Raw genomic sequence first — 23,910 nt, forward strand, 5'->3', positions numbered from 1 at the left:
TTACATCCTGAAGATTTCCTGGTAATTTCCCCATCTAAAATCAAGTTAATAGTGTAATATAAGACCAACTGAAAATGAAACCTGCCGTTTTTCTAGGCTGATTTGACATGGAACTACTACACTCTCATCTGGCGTAATAACCAAGGGAAGTTGCAAACGTACCATGGCGCAGTGATGTCACACAGTGCTGGGTGGTATGGGCAAAAATGTATATCACGGTATTTTTCAAAATTCTGACGGTTTCACGGTATATGACGGTATGACTGGTTGAGAGAGGAATTACTGCAGTATATTGACTTGGGGATGGTCTATTGATGATATTGGAATATTGTAGAATAACTCCACACTAGTAGCCCTAGCCTAATACAAGTTTGCATGGCCCCAATGATGCTGTTTACAAAGAGGCACTCATGATTCTAATGGGTAATTGCAGTCAACAGAACTTGTATTATGCAAATTTCACAAACATACTTTAAATCTACACAGAGACGGTTTAAAAAATGGTATTTAAGTATCTTTGATCTACACAAGTAGTGCAACTTGCAATAATTATACTGCTTCAAGTTCAAGCCCAGGTACATTATACAGTTTAAGTAAATAGGCTATATAAAGGAAATAGATAGATAGATAGATACTTTATTGATCCCCAAGGGGAAATTCAAGATTCAATATAAATATATGAAAAGGGTCCTGTCTGAAACAATGTCACGCGACGCAGCATTCCACCCACAGTGCAATCAAATACACCGGTATGGCGGTATATTCAAATTTCACATCATAACGAAAATATACAGCGGTATTGGGTTTGAACCGGTATACCGCCCAGCACTAGTCACACAGCATCTGAAAATAGTCCCCATAGGCAACAAGCAGTAGTAGTGCGTGATATCACTTCGCCCATGGTACGTTTGTGTGACCATTGTGCTATATAACATTCAACCCACATCACTGCAAATCACTGAATAAATTACAGGGAAATTAACATTTTAACTTTTATTCATACAGTATCAAAAAAGGCACCAGTACATACACACAAAGATGAAAGAGAGAAATTTCATTTATTGTTCTCTTCATCAAAAAAGAAGCTATGTACAAAAATATACAAAAAGAAACTCCACAAATTACAACCCAAATCATTTAAAATTGCTTAAAATAAACAGGTGTACACACTTCATTCATCCTCTTCATCATCTGACAGTGGTCTGGCTCTATGAATGAAAAAACAAAACACATGATCACTTTCACCTTTGAGTCAAAGGCCTAATCCTATTTCTTTCCACCCCGCTGTTTTAGAACCACTGTTGCAAAATGATATTATTTATAACAATGACCTGCAAATCAAATAAAAAATAAATAGAATGAGATGACATTTCAAAATGCCATGGCTTAAAAGTGGTCAGAGATAAAGTCCTACAGTAAATTTGAAAAATGTATGATGGGGGTTCATTTGCTCATCTAATTTGCATATCATGACATCACTGGATGGCAACCATTTCGAATTATGTACATTTCAATAAATGATGAACATATTTGAGCAGATTTCTTTTCTGTTTCGTCATTTCACCCACATAACAAATCTCAACTGTTTCCTCAGACAATAATGTGCTTTATGTGAAGTCAAATTCAGTTTGTGCATTATTACATGATAACTATTCTTTAAATACTCTAGCCTAATTGTGGATGAGTAAGCTATACTGGTATGCTGAAATATGTTTCTGGAGTGTTAAAGATTAAAAGAAAAAAACACAACAAGACCGGACCGAACCGAAAACCGTGACCCTAAACCGTGATACGAACCTAACTGTAGATTTTGTGAACCGTGCCACCCCTAGTTTGAATACGTTGACTAATCGCGCCAGCACTATTGAACAATATCAATATGCTATTTTCAATATCATTGTTCTATAATATTGTTGGTGGGCTACTGATCAGCGCCCGTATTCAGAGTTCTCTTAAAAGTTATTCACAAAGCCTCTCAGATCTACTCTTAGTAAGGAAAAAGAACAACTCATAAGATAAGAGCTCCGTTGGAATGGTTAACGTCATTACTCATGCACAAGCTTGACTAAAGTGACCACATTGATTGGCTGATGATTTTAACACAAGAATGATGGCATAAACCTCCCCTACGATGACAAGTGACATGTCTTAGCTGATGAGAATGCGTGCGCTATAAGTACTGTGAAGGATGGAAGATGATTAATAAATAGCTTAAATTAATAAAGAGTAAGACAAAGCAAATAGCCTAGTAGCATAATGAAATACAGATTGAAGCAGTACCTTTGCAACATGTTTTAAAATGACATGTAGTTCTATGCAAACACGTATATTCACAAGAGGAGAAACCATTTAGGCCTAATTTGACAGGCTATGATGAGACGTTACATTTAGTTTACATGCAATTATGATTTTGGCTGTTGGTAGTGTTACTAGAGATGCACCGATCGATCGGCTGGTGACCGGAATCGGCCGATTTTCACGTGATCGGCCATGACTGGCGACCGGCCGGTCAAATCTGAGACATGCCGATTTTATGCCGGTCAAATGCACTCGCACGGACTTGTAACAACATCACTTGGCCTTTGCTAGCTTCATCAAACTTTGCTAACTCAGCTAAGAGTCAGGGCTGGATAAAGCTCTAATACTGAGTTTTTCTATGCAGCGAACGCTGTGCTTTGCCATATTGCGTGGAATTTACTAAGCTGTCACTTCAGGTTACAGCGCTCATCTCCGCCCGTCTTTGCCGCTAATTGCGTGCCCACAGCTGAACCACACGCGCTGTCAACAAGCAGCGACATAGTCTAGGAGTAGTTATGCACTTAAAGCGAGACACGGCAGGAATAAACATTTTGCTCCGGTTTGCCACCTTAGAATGTATTCTTTCGCACTACTACAACAACAAAGTCCGATTTTCACATTTAGAGGCTTAATTTCATTACCTTTTGTCTACCGCGACCGTGATACAAAACATATCATGTGTGGTGTCGTTGGAAAGCTGTGTTTCTCCTGCATGACGTTATGGCATCCAAATATGGACACTTCCTTTGTATCCGCAAGCAATCGCGAAAGTTCAAAGAAGAGTGTAGACTGAGAATTGCATGTCATTGGCTGAGTTTCAAGGCTGTTTTCTCAAAATTAGTTTTTTTTGCAATTTTCCAACATCTCAAGCCTATGTAGCACCTAGGTATACCAAATTATCCAGTAACACTTATCAGTAGCATATTCTGAAGATATTTACAGTGGGATATTGGATGTGAGAAGAAAAACATAGGTGTTCCCACAGTGCATTTCTATTAGGCCTAGTAGCCTAGTGTGTGATATTAATGTCCCACACTGGAAATACTGCAGCTGAAGAGGACTTAAAGAATCTGTCTATTCCAATTTTTTTTACCAGCCATTAATAAGTTGATTACATTTCTATAACATGTTGTATTAAAGAAAAGATAGAAAATAACTATTTGTGTGTGCCGACAAGTGGTTAGAAGAAATGAAATCGGAATCGGCTAAAATCGGTATCGGCCGGTCAAATTCTATGAAAAATGGAAATCGGAACCGGCCAAAAAATCGCAATCGGTGCATCTCTAAGTGTTACAGCATCCCTTATAACAATGCACAACTAGAAATGCACTCAGAGCGCAGACCTCCACCTGTATTGTTCCTCTTAAGGCGGTTTTCCACCGAAAACGAACCTGGTGTTGAACTGGTGCCGTTCGATAGTCTTTAGCCCTATTCGGACGGGATTAGTTTTAGTCACGTCCGGACATGCCATATCAGTAAACAAAACGGAGTAGGTCCGAGAAATTACCGTAGGTAATATTAATCCTGTGCAAACGCGACCCTCTGTAAAGATGTCTAATATTTCGTCCTACTATTTAGGAGTCCTAAAGTTACAAGTGACACACCCATTATTTTTTAGGGGTTTCTCCTAAATTCGACAGTTAGGAGTTCCTTTTAACCTTAAAGGAACACTCCACCGTTTTTCTACTTTGATAACACTTAGCTAACCACACAGCATAGTTATCCTTCTTACAAGCTTAGAATAGCACTTGGGAGCACTTCGACTCGGCGCAGAAATATCACTCTCGGATTTTCAGTTTCACTTAAGAGTGAGGACATTACTGTGCCGAGTCAAAGTGCTCCCAAGTGCTATTCCGCCATAAAGTAGTTATCCTTCTTACCTGCTTAGAAGAGCGCCATGTTTTATTTTGTGTCACCATATTAGGTCGTGTAACTACTCGTGAAAGTGTATTTTAATAGGGAAAACGTGGAGGTGTTTGGCCGCTTCTAACTTAGTCTCTTTTTGGATCCTAATAAATGAACTGGGCTAGCTAAGTGCTATCAAAGTAGATCCGGGCGCCAGAGCCATTGACTGCACGCATTGAAATGCGAGATGTATGTATTAGGAATGTAACGGTGTGAAAATGTAACCCCACGGTTAAAGTGACCAAAATTATCACGGCTTTCGGCATTATCGCGGCATTTAAAAAAATGTGTGTTCAATATGTTAAGAAAGCACTGATAGGTGTACACAAGCTGAAATAGTTTCAAAAGAGTGTGACCATGTTTATTACATTAAAAAATATAGGCAAAACCTTATTGCCTTCAGCAGGATACTGATCATTCACAGCAGTGGCAATTCTAGTCTCTCCTCTACACACAGAAAATGGCTGGTCTTGTTTCTATTTCATACTTTTAATTCATAAACTTTACATATTTTGTAAATAATTTATAATATTTTAGGATCTGCATAATTACTTATAGTAGGGCTGAACGATATATTGCATTTGCGATAATAACGCGATATGATCCAAGTGCAATTTTCTAACCGCAAAGGCTGCGATTACCCTATGGTCACGTGAAATGGGCGCGTTAAGTAGCAGAAATGTGAAACAGTCTATCAAAGAGTGAACTCGGCAAGCTGTACACGATGGCCTCGGGCTCAATAAAACCATGGCACCAACAATTTTAAGAGTGCGACTGACAAGAAATCCACTGTAGGTTGCACTGGTGCACCTGACGCTGCTCGGGTGAAAGCATGAATGTCTTTCGCAAGTTTTCATTGTAGACTATGTGCAAATTCAACAAACAGTAAACACCTCTTCTTGGCCCACTTTCTCTCGCTCTCCCTCCCTTGGGGTGTCCTACGAAGCTCGATTAGTGGCTTAGTGAGGTATGTTGCGCTCAAAGCCAGGGTATGCGGTCATACAAAAGTGGATTTGTTTTTAGCTTCGCTGTATCACCATGGGGTCATTCCACGTAATTTCACCCAGAGCGCACGCACTTGCGTCTCAAAAAAATCTGAAAAATACCATGCGTACCCATGTTACCAAGGAGCGCTCTGTAAAATGTTTTTGTGCTAAGATCAATACTTTTCAAGTAACGGCCAGTTTTACGGGGGGAGGGGGGGATGTCAAATTTGTTCATAAATAGAAATAGTATGCAGTCAATTCACCAAGAGTAGTCTGGATGATCCTGCATGGTCATAGCAGTCCCTCAAAGTTGATAAAAATGTTATTGTAGTTCTTGGCTGGGCTCTGTTTAGGCTTACAGAAGACATATTTTTACCAACATAGGCTCTTGATCCCCCCCCCCCCCCTTATTGAGATAAGTAGAAACACTTTCAGAAAAAGCAATGAAGAGAAAAGAAATTCCATCAGGTACTGAACAGCAGACCTCACAAGTTTGAAAAATTATTTTGGATCTCATATTCAGAGCACCAGAACACCTTGCGGGAATAAACAAAGATTTGTTTTATATATTTTTCTTTAATCTGCATTACCTCTTCTTTTTAAAAACACCAATTTCACTTATCTTATGCAAATCTTTCTTTTTAATTTTCCACCCTAAACTTGGACAAAATGCACCATTGAGATAGCCTGGAAAACCAGCGCCAACTGCTGGACGGCAAAATGTTTTGCCTGCATTTGGGTCTGGCCTCGGACCACTGTACATTTTGAAAACACTGCCCTGAATCTGGCAGATGGCAACTAAACCAATCACAACGCAGAGATGTGTTTTGAATCAACGCGGGCGGGGCAGAGGGCTCTGGGGCGGGGTTTTGAGGGAGTGACGACAGAGCGTTGGCCTATAGGCACAGACACGGTTTGAAAGACAACGGGTTGTGCTCATCAACAATGTTCCGTTGTATCCATTCATCGGAGCCAGACTAAATTAGACATCCAATCCATTTAGGCTGGTTTATCAGGCTACCATTGAGATCCTTATGTTTTGTCCCCACTAGGGCTGGGACAACGCATCGACTTAACCGATTAGTTCGACGCAAAAAATACGTCGGTTCAAAATATGCGAATCGACACGTCGTCAAAATCAAAACAAGGTTGGCGGCAACGTGAGTGACTCCTCAGAATTTCAAAAGTGCAAGGCGCTGCAGCACGCACTCGTTCCTCTACAGCGTTTCTCCAATATGGGCCGCGCAGCTGCACCGGTCCGGAATGTAGAGAGACTGCTGGTCCGTGAGGCGTGGAGTGAAATTAGGCTCGGGGCTTCACCTGATAATTTGCTGCGCAATTGAGGAAGCAACCGCGGCCCGACAGAAAAAGAAAACAAAAGTTTCAGCAATCAGGAGGAAATACTTGCTAATTCGATGTGAATAAACATACAGCAACACAATTAAGTGTCGGTATGAGCGTTCATTGAATGCATGCATGTGCGTGTTTGCGCGACTGAAACTGAAACTGAAACTATAACCGATAACCAAGTTCCGCTTCAACCTGCTGTTTAATTATTTAACAACATTTAATAGAACAACGTGGATTATTGATACAGAGCAGAGTATAGTTCAGTCAAATTTGAATATGGTCAAACGATTGTAGCCTTAGTCTTTCATTTAAAAACCTCCAGATCAGTGATTTACGCCTATCTGCTCGGCTGTAATACATAGACTAAAGTTGGTATTGTGCTTCCTGAATCCTTACATTCAGAGATTCAAATGGAATTTCATTAAAAAGTATGTCAATTTTGTCTCCATTTGCCTACCAGAGTTTGATGCTTGCATGAGGGAAACATCCCAAAACAATAGCACCCACATTATTGCTGTTGTCTTCAGAAGTACTGTATTTATCATGCAACCATGTAAAAGCTATTGTAATTATAGGCCTACTGCATCTTACATTACTAAAGCAGGGGCCGGTTGCACAAAGCACCTTAAGTTTTGTTCCTTAAGTATCAACCTTAAGGCTTAATTTCTCCTTAGGTAAGGAATTTATTTAAGGGCACAAAACTTCTTAAATGGTATCCTTAGGTAAGGAACTCCGTTAAGTGATTTACTGCATTGAAAGCGGTTTTCTGGCACGAAAATTCTACAGTTTCCACGGAGATTGTTTGTTTGCTAATTTGTGCTTGCTTTTCTGAGGGTGAAATGCGGGACTGTCCAAAATAATATCAAGCTGTGTGCATTTGTCTATGAAATGGGATAGCGAATAACACATTACAAGTCTGAGTGTAATAGGGATGCAACGGTACAGTTTTGCCACGGTTCGGTTTGTATCACGGTTTTTGGGCCACGGTAACGGTTCGGTTTCAATATATCAATATTATCTTGGCTCTAGCATACAGGAGGCTATATTTGCCTTTTCTATTTCAAATCAACAATGTGCTTCTACTTACACTTGCAGAGAAAATATTAAATGCATAGCCTGACACAGATGAAGCAGAATCACAAAAATGTATTAAAAGAAAAAAACACCATCATTGCCTTCTGTCATAAACAGGCAATGTTATCCATAGTGCAGTGCAGCATAAAGTAATGTGTAGTTATTTATTTAATAAACTCACTGTTCTTCACACATTTAAAGAAAATACTTAACTGTTATACACCCTAAAAAAAGTAGTGAACAATTCTGATAATCTTCTCAAAATAATTGGTGAGGTAGTATTATGTGTAGTTTCAAATGGATATTTGATTTGGGAGTGCCTGCCCTGTCCTCTTTTATGAACGTAGAAAATGTAAACATAGACAAACGTGCAGTGCAGCATTAAAAATATTAGAACAATGAAATGAACATTATTGCAACCTGTTGTCAGGGGGGGGCAATATTCCGAGAAGAAAGTGGCAAATTTGCCACTTCACAAAGTGTCTGTTTCCCCTGTGTCTCCTGTCGTGTGTGTGTGTGTGTGTGTGTGTGTGTGTGTGTGTGTGTGTGTGTGTGTGTGTGTGTGTGTGCGTGTGTGTGCGAGAGAGTTGTGTGATTGACGAGTGGACGAGCGATTGACTGATTTAGCAGTGAGTTTATTGTTTTTCGAGTGGACACCTCCCGCTGCCCGTAGCCTAGCATGTACAACGTCAGGAAAATAAATGACCCGAGTTTGGAATGACATGTCAGCCTCCCCATCTCCTATAACCTCCCATCCCTACAATATTTTCCAGTAAACTATCAAAAAGAGAATACACTCAGCTGTGTCGGCGTCACGCTTTCTTAGGCTACTCTAGCGAGCAATCAACGCAGGGCAGAAACCACCGGTTACACTGTTACACACAGACTTTATAATGTGGCAAATTTTCGACCTTCTAAAGTGGCAAATTTGCGTCTTTACAAAGTATATATACGTGGCCCTAATACGCCGTCGTATTCGTTATGTCTTTGGGAATTATAGGAATATTGTTGTCGAAAGGCTGCAGCAATGGATGGTTGGGTTTTCGGTGGCAAACTAACTCTCCGTGCTGCTCCACTTAAGGTTACAGCCGGGTGATGAAGGCGCAAGTGGGCCGACATGTTGGATGTGTTACCTTTATTAGGTGATCGTTGTGAAGCAGTGCTTGCAATGCACACTGTGCTTTGTTTACTGACGGTCTTTTTGCCTTGTTCGTGGGCTACTTCAAATGTCGCCATGATCATGCAGCCGCCGGTAAAGTTTGTTTCTTCTCACATGACTCCTTCATTTGCATTTCAACGCGCTTATTGGCTCTTGGGAAATTCAGTAAAATTCTGATTGGTTGTTGCAAGGTTGACGAGAGGCAAGCTGAACAGTCAGAGAAAACGCATCCCCCGGGTCCTAAGCACTCCTCCCTATCGCTCCCAGGCTACGCGCGCGCAATAACCTTGTATTAAATAAAAAGTTTAATGTCGCGTATACCGAAATATTGCGGTTTAGGTGAGTCTATTGAACCGAACAGGCCAAACCGAACGGTTCAATAAATTATTGAAAACCGTTGCATCCCTAGAGTGTAACTAGTGTAACTAACTTTGACCAGTTTGACAGGTGACGGCCAAACACGGTGCACCTTAGAGCAGTGACATTATACTTTCACGAAGTTATCGATGTATCTACCTACCTATCAATAGCTAACGTTAGCAATAAATAGCCTACGTTCAGCCAAGTGTCTCTGGTTCAGCACACTTGTTGTAACTAGCTTGCTAGTAAGTTATGCTATTAGCCAGCAATCCACCAAACAATAGCCTAATGATCTTATAATCTTACCGTAATAATTTTCGGTGACATTTATCCATTCATCAAGTAAATCCTGATATAGACATGAACTGAACAAAACGAGCTAGCTAGTTAGATATTATCCTGCGCTGTGTGTGCGCTATGATTTTTGCTGTCATCTGCAGCAAAATAAAAAAAAATTTGTTACAGTAGGCTACGTGTTGTTGACTGGGGCACCGAACCAAAGCCCATCGTAAGCTTCAATTAGGGCGAATTGAGTAGCCTATGTTATCATCGCTAGGCCTAAATAAACTAGGCTACATAACGAATTCTGGTCGGCCTATTTGATAGAAGAGTAATGATATTAGCGAAAGTTTTATTTTCAATTGCCAAAAGTGGTTAATTAACTTAAATTATCAGCATTACTCTGATAATAATATGCTTAAGGTAGGGTCAGAGGTCCCTTAGGTTTTTCCCCTTACTTAGGCTGCTAAGGTCGTTTGTGCAACGGTTTAAGGGATTTCTTATAAGATAAGTAGAAAACCTTAAATACTTAAGGGAAAATGTTAAGGAAAATACTTAAGGGTGTTTGTGCAACCGATCTTATCTTAAGGGGCCTTAAGTCAGATTTTAAGGGAAAACCTTATCTTAAGGTGCTTTGTGCAACCGGCCCCAGGTCTCTGATTTTTTCACAAACTTTTTGTGAACAATGTTAGCATTTAAAACATTGACTGCTTTGAAGTGAAAGTACACTTAAAGGGATATTCCGCCATTTTTGGAAATACGCTCATTTTCCACCTCCCCTCGAGCAAAACAATCGATATTTACCTTGTTCCCGTTCATCCAGCCATTCTGTGAGTCTGGCGATACAACTTTTAGCTTCAGCCTAGCATAGATCATTGAATCGGATTAGACCATTAGCTTCTCGCCTGCTAGCTTCATGTTTAAAAGTGACTAAGATTTCTGGTAATTTTCCCATTTAAAACGTGTCTCCTCTCAAGTTAGAAAGTGCAATAAGACCAACTGAAAATGAAACCTGACGTTTTTCTAGGCTGATTTGACATGGAACTACACTCATCTGGCGTAATAATCAAGGCAACTTGCAAACGTACCATAGGCGCAGTGATATCGTAAGCGGCATCTGAAAATAGTCCCCATAGACAACAAGCAGTAGTAGTGCCAGTAGTTTACAAGTTGCCTTGATTATTACGCCAGATGAGAGTGTAGTTCCATGTCAAATCAGCCTAGAAAAACGCCAGGTTTCATTTTCAGTTGGTCTTATTGCACTTTCTAACTTGAGAGGAGACACGTTTTAAATGGGAAAATTACCAGAAATCTTAGTCACTTTTAAATATGAAGCTAGCAGGCGAGAAGCTAATGGTCTAATCCGATTCAATGATCTATGCTAGGCTGAAGCTAAAAGTTGTATCGCCAGACTCACAGAATGGCTGGATGAACGGGAACAAGGTAAATATCGATTGTTTTGCTCGAGGGGAGGTGGAAAATGAGCGTATTTCCAAAAATTCCAAACGGAATATCCCTTTAATACAGCATAGAGCTTAGATCGGGCCCAAAAAATCAAGCCCGAACCCGTGCACGTTGTGTCCGAGCCCGGCCCGGCCCGACATATTAACTAATTATGAGCCCGAGCCCGATTTAAACCGACACTTTTTTAAATGCGTGAGCCTTATAACTGACGTTCTCAACTACAATTACGAGTTGTTTGAACTACATAAATCTGAATTAGGCCTATCTTAATGAATAATGAAACAAGGACTAAGCATGTAAACTTTGTTGTTTGTTTATTCTGAAATGGATCACAAATGGATCCGAATGAAGAAACGCAAATGTCAAAACGAAACGCCAACGCAAATGTTGTCACTGTCCACGACTTGTTCGAAACTCTTCCATAGGCTACGTCCGACTTTCCTCCAGACTTGCTCAAAGTTAATTCTCCTGATTTAATTTTCTTCTTTATATCGTCCATCTCCATGTTGCGCTTAAGCTAGGCCACACAATGTTCTACAGCAGAGCAGCAGTGTGATGCGTGCCAGTGGAGGAGACCGTGCGCATGATGTGTTGCATTTTGTAACTTGCAACTTTGTACACATTTTGTTACTTAAGCCTACTTTGCTAAAAAAAATATTTAATATTTCAGATAATGGCATAGTCTCCCCACCCAGTTAGGCTAATAAAGAAATTATATATTTTTTAAAAAAACACAAATGCTTGATCAAAGGCCCGACCCGGCCCGGCCCGAGGATAGTGGCGGGAAATATCGGCCCGACTCGGCCCGCGGGTCGGGCTCGGGCTCGGGCAGAGAATCTAACCTCTAATACAGCATAATAATAATTGTAATAATGATCATCATAATGATGATTTGATGGGGGTATACAGTACGTGTAGGTGGGCCCTATGGCTCCAAAGTCCCAAAGACTTAAAATAAGCCTACTTAACTTGTCATTTTATTGATGACAGTTGGGATCTTGTCCCCTTCAATTTCCCAACACTCCCAGTGTTTTCAAGGCTTCAAGGTTTTATTGAATGCTACCTCTGACTTAGAATGCATTACTTTGCACTTGCATAGTCTTTCATTTTGGAATTTTAAGAGCAATAAACATACATTGCAATGTTTTATTTCATTCAGATATGTAAATCAACATGTATATATTGCAATTAGTCAATTAGTGGGGAGATAATCGATAATCGAATCGAAATCGAATCGAACTGAAAAAATGAATCGTTAGATTAATCGATGCATCGAAAAAATAATCGCTAGATTAATCGTTTAAAAAATAATCGTTTATCCCAGCCCTAGTCCCCACCCCTGCAGTTTCAGTAATTCAGTGATTTTAGTGGCACCTAGTGGCTACTCTATACAAAACATCTCTCAATGGTGCATTTTGCACATGTTCAGGGTGGGAAATGAAAAAGAAAGATTTGCATAAGACAAGTCAAATTGGTGTTTGTAAAATGTTTTTGTGCTAAGGTCAATACTTTTCAAGAGTGTCTCCTGGTATGGGTAACATAGGTACACATGGTATTTTTCTGATTTTTTTGAGACGCAAGTGCGTGCGGTTGAAATGATGTGGAATGACCCCATGGTATTTTATGCTCACAACCAAACCTGGTCGGGAGCAGGTTATGTGCTAACTTATAGCTCAAATCGTGAAAAATCACCGCCCTCTGACTAATCCTACTGACCAAACAATTATCTTGAAAAACGAAGTCATCTCACGTGTGAGAATCTACTTGAGCAGCTCCGCCTCTTCAAACATTTTGAAACTCGAAGGCGCTTTTGACCATGTTGCGCATGCAGATATCTCGCTACTATGGACATGCATACCATACAATATCTGATGACCATCGATTTTTTGATGCTATAGACACTAAAAAAGACCACCCTAGATTTCGCTACCACTCAAATGCGGAAGTAATCGTTGTTTAACCTAGGTTGTCTTGTGCATCTCCACGTTTCCCGATTGGTCAAAATCACCCCAACCACAAGAACGCGCACAGATCTGAGCTGAAAGCCTAGTTTGACAAATTTATCACATACCTGCTATCGTAGGATCACTTAACTTAACACCAGAGTTAAGGCTTTGTGCATCCTCGATACACTATATTGCCAAAAGTATTCGCTCACCGGTTGACTCACATATGAACTTCAGTCACATCCCATCCTTAATCCATAGGGTTTATTATGACATTAGTCCACTCTTTGCAGCTATAACAGCTTCAACTCTTCTGAGAAGACTTTCCACAGGGTTTAGGAGTGTGTTTATCGGATTTTTTGAGCATTCTTTCATAAGCGCATTTGGTCACACACTGATGTTGGATGAGGCGGCTGGCTCTCAGGATCCACTCTAATTCTTACTAAAGGTGTTCTATTGGGTTGAGGTTAGGACTCTGTGCAGGCCAATCAAGTTCAACCACACCAAACTCCGTCATCCTTGCCTTTATGGACTTTGCTTTGTGCACTGGTGCACAGTCATGTTGGAACAGGAGGTGGCCATCCCCAAACTTCCCACAAAGTTGGGAGCATGGATTTGTCCAAAATCTCTTGGTTAAACTCTGAATGTTTCAGCATTTTCACTGAAACTCAGGGACCAAGCCCAGCTCGGGGATGGGCCCCTTCCTGTTCCAACATGACTATGCTACAATATTTTGAGTCTTCAACCAGACCGCTGAATTAAAGAGATGTAAAGAATAGTATTCCAACTGCATAAAGTGTGCAGTCATGAATATCACAAATTTCTGTATGCAGAACATATAACGTTCATTAGAGTGAAATATCTGAAAAACTGAGTGTGGTAAAGGCACAGATTTATTAATATTTTCATATTTTTGCAATCTGCACTTTGTGTGACTTTGTTACTGACTTTCATTTTAAAGTCACACGACCAAGTATGGTGAGACAAAATAAAACGTGGTGCATTTCTAAGCGGGTAAGAGGGATAACTATGTTGTGTGGCGGAATAACAATTGGGAGCACTTCGACTCGGCGCAGTTATATCACTCTTGCATAGGGCTGGGATAAACAATTATTTTTTTAAACGATTAATCTAGCGATTACTTTTTCGATGCATCGATTAATGTAATGATTCATTTTTTCAGTTCGATTCGATTTTGATTCGATTATCTCCCCACTAATGGACTAAGCTATATATACACATGTTGATTTACATATCTGAATGAAATAAAACATGAATTTCTTAAAATTGCAATGTATGTTTAGGTAGAGGTAGCATTTAATAAAACCTTGAAGCCTTGAAAACACTGGGAGTGTTGTCAAATTGAAGGAGACAAGATCCCAACTGTCCCCAATAAAATTACAAGTTAAAGAGACCCTATGCAACTTGCCTATGCAACTCAGTCATAAAATCGCTTAGAAATCGTCGTTTTGCTTGACTGACCAGTTTCATCGAAAACAGTAATATTTCCTCCCGCCCCCAGTGTCTCTATCCGCTATTGCAACCTTGCAGTTTCTGCAGGAGACGATCGCTCCTTGTTTACATCTGGAAGTCTGAGACGCGTTAGGAACAAGAAGAACCACACTTGCAATTTATAAATATATAGCCTATATATGTATAAATATACATGCTAAAGCTGTAGGGGAAGCTCTGAAGAGAAATATGCAAGCATAAAACGAACGAAATCGGCAATCCTGCATAGTTTCTCTTTAAGTAGGCTTATTCTAAAGGGACACTTCACCGATTAGCATTAAGCTTTGTTTCTCTGGAAAACAAGTCATGTCTTTGAATGGTTGTGCATCATTCCCTCAGTTTGCCTTGAAATGGGAGAGATATTTCAATGAAACCCATGAATAGGACTTCCTGCTTTCAATGATGTAAATGATGGACTTCCTGCTTTCAATGATGTAAAAACCAACATTGAAATCTGTATTTCTCCCATCTCAAGGCAAACTGAGGGACGTCAATTGCATTTTTCAATGGGGAGGGCGCATGGGTGGGCTTGGGAACGATCTGGCAGAGTTTCACTAAAAAAATATAGCCGCAAACGGCGAAGGCGGGGCCGAGCACCTGCGGTGCGGACCTGTGACATTTCAGAATCTAACAAAGCAACATGTGCGCCTTGGTGAGCATGTGCATGAGCAACACACATGCCCACCAAATTTGGTTAATTTTCATAAATAAATGTGTCAACCACAACAGACAACACGCTCGGTGGCACTATAGAGTCCCTAAGCCACACCTTAGGCGAGAGCTCTGTCCCTGACTAGCGGTAGCAATAACACACATGCCCACCAAATTTGGTTCATTTTCACAAATGTGTCAACCACAACAGACAACGTGCTAGGTGGCGCTATAGAGTCCTAAGCCACACCCTAGGCAAGGCCTCGGACCAGCGGCAGCAATAACACACAAGCTGCGCACATAGGCTACAGTCAGTTCAAAGCATTTACTGTAGGGATCATATTTATTTGTGTATGCTAAGTGAATTCTTCGACATGTTTACTATATCATGACATATGAATAGGCCTATCACATTATAGGATTTCGAGACAAGGGGCAAACTTGTCCACCACCATCCCAAAATGTAATCTCAAATAATTAAATAGCCTACATTTGCACCTGTAATGATAGGTGCGCGTTCACGAACACCTTCTCTCACTCTTCATCAACGATGTACTTACGTTGTCTCGTAACGTGGAACCTAATTGGCTCATTCTAGCTGGTGACGGAAATGAACACCCATGGAACGCCATTTTCTCAAAGATGGCTGCGGCCAATTTCAAACTTTTTTGGCTGAAGTAGCTAGCCTAGCATGGGCCATTGAAATGAATGGGGGCGGGACTTAGTCCCTCTCTCCAGTTTATATAATACCTCCATGGTCTGACTAGTGTAGCAATAACACGCAAGCCCACAAAATTTGTTCCTTTTCCTGAATGTGTACATGTCAACCACAACAGACAACGCGCTAGGTGGTGCTATACAGTCCGGAAGCCACACCCTCGGCTAGAGCTCTGTCTCTGACTAGCGGTAGCAATAATACACAAGCCCACAAAATTTGGTTCATTTTCGTGAATGTGTGACCCACAACAGACAACGCGCTAGGTGGCACTATAGAGTCCCTAAGCCACACCCAGGGCCAAAGCTCGGTCCCTGACTAGCAGTAGCAATAACACACATGCCCACCAAATTTGGTTCATTTTCATGGATGTATACGTCACCCACAACAGACAATGCGCTAGGTGGCACTATAGAGTCCCTAAGCCACACCCTAGGCCAGAGTTCTGTCTCTGACTATAGGTAGCAACACACAAGCCCACCAAATTTAGGTCACAGACCCGTCACTGCCGCTTGTGGCCACTTTCTCTCTTAAAAGACACCTTTATTCAAACCTTCGCCTTTTCAATATACTTTCCATATCAGAACGACACCTTATCACCCTCTTACATCATGTAGCCCAGTGGTTGTCAAACTGGGGTACGCGTACCCCCTGGGGTACATGGACTGATTTCAGGGGGTACGTGAAAAAATATAAAAATCATATGCCTTTCCAAACGCTTTTTATATCCCACGGAGGTAACTTAACTTCCGCATTTGCACTGCATATTAAAAACGTATTTTCTCAGAATTAACTAAATATTGGAGAGTGGAGACAGAGATGGTAAAGTAGAGCTTTACAGCAGCCTGTTGCAGCGCTGATTACAGCTCGGCGTCATAATAAATGTTGCTATTTGTCGCACGTAAACTACGACTAGCCTATTTGACAAAGAAAATTGCAATCGATGGATAAATGGCTGAAACGCAACGGGTTCACGCAGCAACAACAGAAACGTCAAAGGAGCTGCTGTCACCTGCTGTCGGGACAAGCTTTTCAGGTCAATAGCTTTTCAGGACACTATCATAGCAAACTAAAACTATCAGAGTTCGGTCAGAAGACAGTGACAGATGTCTGGGTTAGTTTGCGGGCAGAGTAGCCTATCCGGTCCAGGCTATTAAGACGTTGATGCCATTTGCTACAACGTACTTATTATGCGAGACTGGATTCTCAGCGTTGGTCTGCCTTAGGAGTACAGACTGTTTGTTGAAAATTATCGTAGACTGAAACTGTCCCCAATTCGGCCTAACATCGCTGCATTATGCAAGAACATCCAGGCACATCCCTCACATTGATTGGTGACGTGGGTGGAGAGGAGAGGTGGAGAGGGCCTATTCTGTGTGGTTTACTCCAATTTAGTTTAACTATTGTTAATGTGCTTCCTTTAATTATTACTTTACAGCAGAGAAGTTAAGAAAATATACAATGTTAATATATGAAAAGCAATACTTGTTATCAGTATGTGAAAAGTTAACAATAGCTTTAATGAGATCTTGGACATGTGTTGTAGGCCTAATGTGTGTGAGATCTGTCTGACAAAATTGATACGAATTAATATTAATAATTATTAATTGTGTTAACAATTGGTGGTGTGGGGGTACTCGGGAAGATCTATAATGTCTCAGGGGGTACATGCCTGTTAAAAGTTTGGGAACCACTGATGTAGCCTATGTGGCACTTAACATTAATCTCTTTACACACTAAGACGGCGGATACGTAAAGAAACACAAGCATCCACACCTTAAGTGTATCTAACTTAGTTACCTACCTAAAATGACATTTTACCATGAAGAACAGTGTTGAAAGATACCTGTACAAAACTGCTTGGAGGTTACCGTATGTCTGCTCGAAGGTAAGCAAATCTAGCATATTAATTATCAATAAGTAGTTTAAGTAGCTAAGTAGATACAATCTGTAAAACTGGATTTAAGTTAACAGTTTTGGTTCTTTACTACTTTCATATTTAATGCTATAAAGTTAGAACACTAACTGATCAGCATAATAAAGTTAGAACACTAACTGATCAGCATACCTAAAGCCTAAATCCCGTAGTAGGAAATGCAGGCAGCCTGCTAGCTGTTCGCCTGTCAATGCACTGATTGATTATTTTGCTATCCACACAGATCATTTTTAGCAAGAGGTTGACGGTCATAAGAGGCTATTAATCTATAAAACTGAACGTCTACAACGAAACTTGAGAAAGAAATGTATACTTTTCACCCAAGCAGCGTCAGGTGCAGCAGCCTGCAAAATTTGAGCCTCCTACATATTCTAGTTCTTGAGCAATGAGCTTGTGAACTTTGACAAAAAAAAGAGGCAGAACAAATTTGACACCCCCCTCCCCCCGTAAAACTGGCTGTTACTTGAAAAGTATTGATCTTAGCACAAAAACATTGTACAGTGTGTCTCCTGGGTAACATAGGTGCACATGGTATTTTTTTTTCAGATTTTTTTGAGACGTGCGTGGGCTCTGGTTGATTTGACGTGGAATGACCCAATATATATTTTTTTAGAATATCAGGGACAGTCTATATTTTCATAAATATATATAACTAATGTGATTGTGAAGTCAAATTATTGAGTTATGGGCCTGCAAATGTCAGTGACAGGCATTTCCCCCATTTATGTAGAATGACCCAGCTATAGTTATGGGACCGTAACTCAGGAGGATATAATTGAGCCTAAGAAATCAACAATGTCTGTACTTTGCAGCATTTATTTTCGGGAGGGGGTCCAACATTGCGGGTGTCCCGACCCCCCCGGTTCCTATGCGCCTACACACACACACACACACACACACACAAACACACACACACACACACAATATTTCGTCCTGCCATCAATTTAAATTACCTCCTAGGAGCTTTGGATGCACTGCTGCTACCAGCTTCTTCATCCGATAATGGCAGCTCGTTCTCTTTCTCTGGTTTCCTGCCAGGTCCGCCAAAAAAATCCCCGATGCCCTTCTGCCACGCAGGGGTCGGCCTCGGGCACACTGGATTACCACCAGCATACTTACCTTTGGCTGAATAAAGAATTACGTCGTCAAAAACAGCTTTAACTGGTAGTAATATCTTAAATAATGTATGGAGATTCTACAAATCACTGACTACGTAGTTGTATGAAACCTCACCAGCAGCAGCTGCTTGAGAATTACTAGATGCATTTGCAGAGCTGGAGGCTCCAAGCGACTTTCTTGGTGCGGATGCAGCTACAGCTGGGCGAATAAAAGACAAAAAAAAGAATGATGAATCACTTCTCTGGCAGAGCGCGTATAAAATGATATAATCTATGTCAATGTTATATTAAGAGACAAGTACAAATTATATCGATAATGACTACATAAACAATGGCCAATCATGGCGCCAAATTACGGTAACGTTAGCTTGTGCAAGTTAGGTTAGCTACGTGTTCAGGACCGAACGAAACTGGCGCCAGTTTTAACATCACAGCAACTAGGCCAACTCCCTGTTTGCCTTGACAAGTAAAGTTAAATCCTTTATCTCCTCTGGATTTAATTGTACATCAAGATATATGGTGTAACGTTGAACGAACCATAAAACATATCTAAAGTGAGTCAGACTAATAACCTCATGTTGTTTTCCGCGGAGATACACAGGGTTACCATGATCTGGCAGCAGACAACACACGGGTATGTTTTATGAAATTGTTGAAGTCTCATGATAAGTGGCACTCTCCGCTTAAATTCAACAGACATTAGTCGTACTGAAACAGAAAAACAAAATACGCCAAATTACGAAGGGAGTGACCAGATATTGTTAACGTTAACCGGCCCTACCAACTTTGTGATAACGTTCACGTTAGCGATAGAACTCGACACATTATCATTGTTTTACTGATTAAAGGCAAAATCTTAACTTACCCTTTCTGTACGTCCCAGGTACACCATCAGCCTTTGTACGAACCATATTAGAGTTTTTGCAGAGATCTGCTCTAATGAAATCGCAAAATAAAGCTCAAGCTGAGAACTAGTGAGGGAAAAAAACAGCCTGTGACTTTCCGGATTCCCGCCAGGGCTTAAATCTGACGCCTGGGTAGTTAGTGTTCCGCCTTCACGTACAGTTCCGTTCTGCGTCAAAGATCATTAAGGGCGGAGCAAGATACTTCATGAGAAGCCACTTCCTGGAACCCGAATCGCAAGAGGGAGGGTGGGGGGCAAAATCCCCCTTGCAGAGCTGCATTAGACTTTGGGTATTTCTCAAAGTTAAGGATTGCTCCTTCCAAGCCACTTTTTCAAGGACGTTACGTCATCAAATCTCGTCAAGCACTGTTCCAAAGTCAAGGATGCTTTCAAATTCTAGCAAGTACTGAGTCCTTCGTTCTGAGAATTTCAGAGAATTTTGGAGGATGCATCGATGGATCCTCGGAGTGAAGAAATAACCCACAATCCTTTGCGTATGAACAATTAGAAATTTTCTGACGGTGCGGTTTAAAAAAAAGAGAGAGAGGGAGATGGAAAGTAGATGCAAAGAAGCAGCGTGTTAATGTAGGCTAAATATGATTTATCAAGTGTTTTGTTAATGCCATCGTATATTTGCTCAGGCATTTATATCAAGTTATTGTGCATATTCATCATAAATGCATGTCAATGTGCATGAACAAGTTGTGATAGACTTGTTATTAATTTATCTCAGAACTTCGCCCAATACGAACTTTGTAGAAGTTTAACATTACCGTTGCTGTTGTTGCCAATTACCGGTATAACTTTCCATTGACACTAACATAATCATAAACTACGGATTGTGATATGTGAAGACCAAGTCGAATGTGGACATACTGTAGGCTACTCCAAAAAGTTTATTTAGAGGAAAGTGCAGCCGCAGTTGTCGGAACTCCTGTAAAAGCAGCACAATTTCCACGGTTCTAATTAAGCGCGCAGCCGGAACCGTGCACAATTGACGTGCACTACCACACTCACTAGGCTGTTCCATTGCATGTGATCTTGACGGCTGGAGAGGGTACTGGGAAGGTGTGTAGCCTTGTCTCTCTAGCACTCGACTTGAAAGAAAGCATTCTATCAAGGACGAGCTCTTGACTTTGAGAAATACCCATTCTCTGGCTGTTCCCTCTGAAGTTCGCCTACAAAATAGCTGCCATCTTTGATGATTCGGTATCTGGCGATTTTTTCAATGGGAAAATAGGTGCGTTTGACTTCTCGAAAATCTGCGCAGATCTGACTTGATGTGATGCATGCTGGGTTAAACACAGTGCATACTGGGACAGACGAAATGCAAACTGGTTAGAAATCATGTCCGACTTCTTGCAGTCGCGGTGGGAGCTACCACTGTGACATCATGTCACATGTCCTTAAAACATCGCGGGCAGAGCCCCTTTAGGGAGAGCCGGTCCACTTTCTATTAACTCCATTGTACCGGATTGTTCCTGCAATCTGTTGAAATTCCGCTAGGGGCGCTGCCGAGCAAGTGATAAATGAATTGTGGTCTATGGAGCTAAGTGGCTAAAACTCGTTTTTTTCACAGTTGACAACTTCATTTTTTAATGTACATTGTCGTAGTAGCTACCTGAGTATAGGTTTTCCACTGGAAATGAAATAAAAAGTCACTCATGTCCTTTCTGCTTTTCACAGGATGGGCCGCTTTCCGCGTAACATGCTAGCATTTAGCTCTTGGATGCTCGCGATAATCGCGACCGATTACGACCGTCGTGAAGCTGAACCTTCTTTTAGGTTTAAGGCCGTAAAGTGGTTCGCTTTTGTGTCACGTGACATGAAAACTTTGAAAGGGTTTTTAGGAATAACAACAAATATTGAAAATTGCATTGGTCAGCTAATTGTCAAGTCAAGTTATCCTGCATCGCATGCATTAATGCAATTTCAGGAGAAAAAATTATATAAAGACAAATGTGGTATTGGGGGGTTCAGTTCCATTGCTACCCATTCATTCATCACTTGCTCGCGATCGCCCTCTAGTTGCAGTACAATGCGGAAGTATTTAGCAAGTGGTCCTTCTCCCCTTATTAGACATTAGGCTCGTTTGCGATGAGCTGCGGCTGACTTAGGCTGGTTTCATACGTCAACGAGAGCTGCAGAGTCTTAGTGGTTGGGGCAACAAGCACACGCAGCTGATCCCGGACACTCCACCTGAGATGCCATGTGACTGAATTCACTCGCGGGAGACCTTGCTGGAGACCTCGTGGGAGATATTGCGGGATTTTGAATTAAATATAGTATAACTTTCATTTTTACTCATTAAAATGAGCATGATGACTGACGAAATAAATTGATATGATGTGTTTATATAAACAACTATTGTCATACAGTTAACAGGCCTGCATTGTAGCACATTAATTAAATATCAAGTGTTTTCCGTGTGTAAATATTTAACCAACAGCATAAAATAGCAGAATATCCTCACGTTTTCAGTAGGCTAGCCTACCGCTGTTCCAGAAATCACAAATAAGAAGGTATCCCTTCGATTTCTGTTCATTTTAGAACATTCTAACGTAAGGAGCAAAGATTCTAGAACAGAGCAAGATGGATCACAGGGATAAGCTCCAGCGTCGTTCCAGACGCTGGTTTTAGTGCAGTTGAACTGATCCGTCTTGGTCCGCTCTAGAGTCTTGGGTAAGGAGGCAGAACGAGACACCTGTCATACTCGTCATGGGGAGATTCTTCCAAACGGCCCTATCACAACTTTGAACTGACGTCATTGGGGTGGGTTTCAGCCAGCGCAGTTGCTGAAATGCGAACTGCGCTGACTTAGCTCAGGACATGTGACATGATGTCACGGTGATAACTCCCACCGCGACTGCAAGAAGTCGGACATGATTTCTAACCAGTTTGCATTTCGTTTGTCCCAGTATGCACTGTGTTTAACCCAGCATGCATCACATCAAGTCAGATCTGCGCAGATTTTCGTGAAGTCAAACGCACCTATTCTCTGTCGCGGGAGACTGCGTCTGAGCTAAGTCAGCGCAGTTCACATTTCAGCAACTGCGCTGGCTGAAACCCACCCCAATGACGTCAGTTCAAAGTTGTGATATAGGGCCGTTTGGAAGGAACTGAGAGTGAAACCTCTAAGCTTGGACGCTATCCTTGGTGTTAAACGGGGACGAAACCTAGAATTCTCGCGTCTGTGACATCAGCTAGGAAACTTGTCTTATGCAAATCTTTCTTTTTCATTTCCCACCCTAAACATGGACAAAATGCACGATTGAGATCAATATGTTGAGATCAAAAGAGGTAATGCAGATTATAGAAAAAAATATTTTAAAAATCTTTGTATATTCCCACAAGGTGTTAGGGTGCTCTGAATATGAGATCCAAATTTATTTGTCAAACTTGTGAGGTCTGCTGTTCAGTCCCTGATGGATTTTCTTTTCTCTTCATTGCTTTTTCGGAGAGTGTTTCTACTTATCTCAATAAGAAAAAAAACCCAAGAGTCTATGTTGAGTAAAAATGCTTCTGAAGGCCTAAACAGAACACAGCCAAAAACTCCAATAAAATGTTGATCAACTTTGAGGGACTGCTATGACCATGCAGGATCATCCAGACTACTCGTAATGATTTTACTGCATACTATTCCTATTTATGCACCAGCCTGCAAAATTTGAGCCTCCTACGGATTCTAGTTCTTGAGCAATGAGCTTGTGAACTTTGACAAAAAGAAGAGGCAGAACAAATTTGACACCCCCCTCCCCCTGTAAAACTGGCTGTTACTTGAAAAGTATTGATCTTAGCACAAAAACATTTTACAGAGTGTCTCCTGGGTAACATAGGCACACATGGTATTTTTTTCAGATTTTTTTGAGCCGCAAGTGCGTGGGCTCTGGTTGATTTGGCGTGGAATGACCCCAATACAAGTTATTCTATGCATGGTCTCTGTCAAACAAAACCAATAAACTAAACTAAACTAAACTAATGAAAAACAGCTTACTTGATGTAGCCTATTTTCATTCAGAAAAACACCCTTCGCCGTATATTTTCGCCGGAATTACTCTTTAATGCTATAACCACTATGTTAATTTTGAAAATATGACATTATATATTGAAATCACAGTACATTATTGCAATTATCATATTATGATTTGAAATAGGCTACATACATAAATCATGTTTCATTACAATTTTTTTGATTTTGTATCCAGTTTCATAATGTCATACAAAGTCATAGTGCTACTTCAGTTTCCAAAACA

At 40.9% G+C, this 23,910-nt stretch overlaps 1 protein-coding gene across 1 annotated transcript; it reads right to left on the reverse strand.

The window, feature by feature from the left end:
• Positions 1–978: 978 nt before the first annotated feature.
• On the reverse strand, positions 979–19,821 carry pclaf (PCNA clamp associated factor). The gene is made up of 4 exons (XM_062546686.1): positions 19,619–19,821; positions 18,869–18,952; positions 18,589–18,760; positions 979–1,208 (listed from the first exon to the last, which is right to left on the reverse strand). Exons 1-4 carry the CDS (start codon positions 19,662–19,664, stop codon positions 1,172–1,174), a joined length of 339 nt encoding a protein of 112 aa, XP_062402670.1. The 5' UTR covers positions 19,665–19,821; the 3' UTR covers positions 979–1,171.
• Between the last annotated feature and the right edge of the window lie 4,089 nt (positions 19,822–23,910).

Source organism: Sardina pilchardus, chromosome 10 (genome assembly GCF_963854185.1).
Source record: "Sardina pilchardus chromosome 10, fSarPil1.1, whole genome shotgun sequence".
NCBI lineage: Eukaryota > Metazoa > Chordata > Actinopteri > Clupeiformes > Clupeidae > Sardina > Sardina pilchardus.

Bases quoted from the DNA above. Each gene is read 5' to 3' on its own strand.
- pclaf (XM_062546686.1), bottom strand. From the start codon at position 19,664: ATGGTTCGTACAAAGGCTGATGGTGTACCTGGGACGTACAGAAAGG. The intron at 18,761-18,868 runs GTGAGGTTTCAT...TTCTTTATTCAG, and splicing joins TTCTCAAGCAGCTGCTGCTG to CCAAAGGTAAGTATGCTGGT. The intron at 1,209-18,588 runs GTAATTTAAATT...TTTCATTCATAG, and splicing joins GCATCCAAAGCTCCTAGGAG to AGCCAGACCACTGTCAGATG.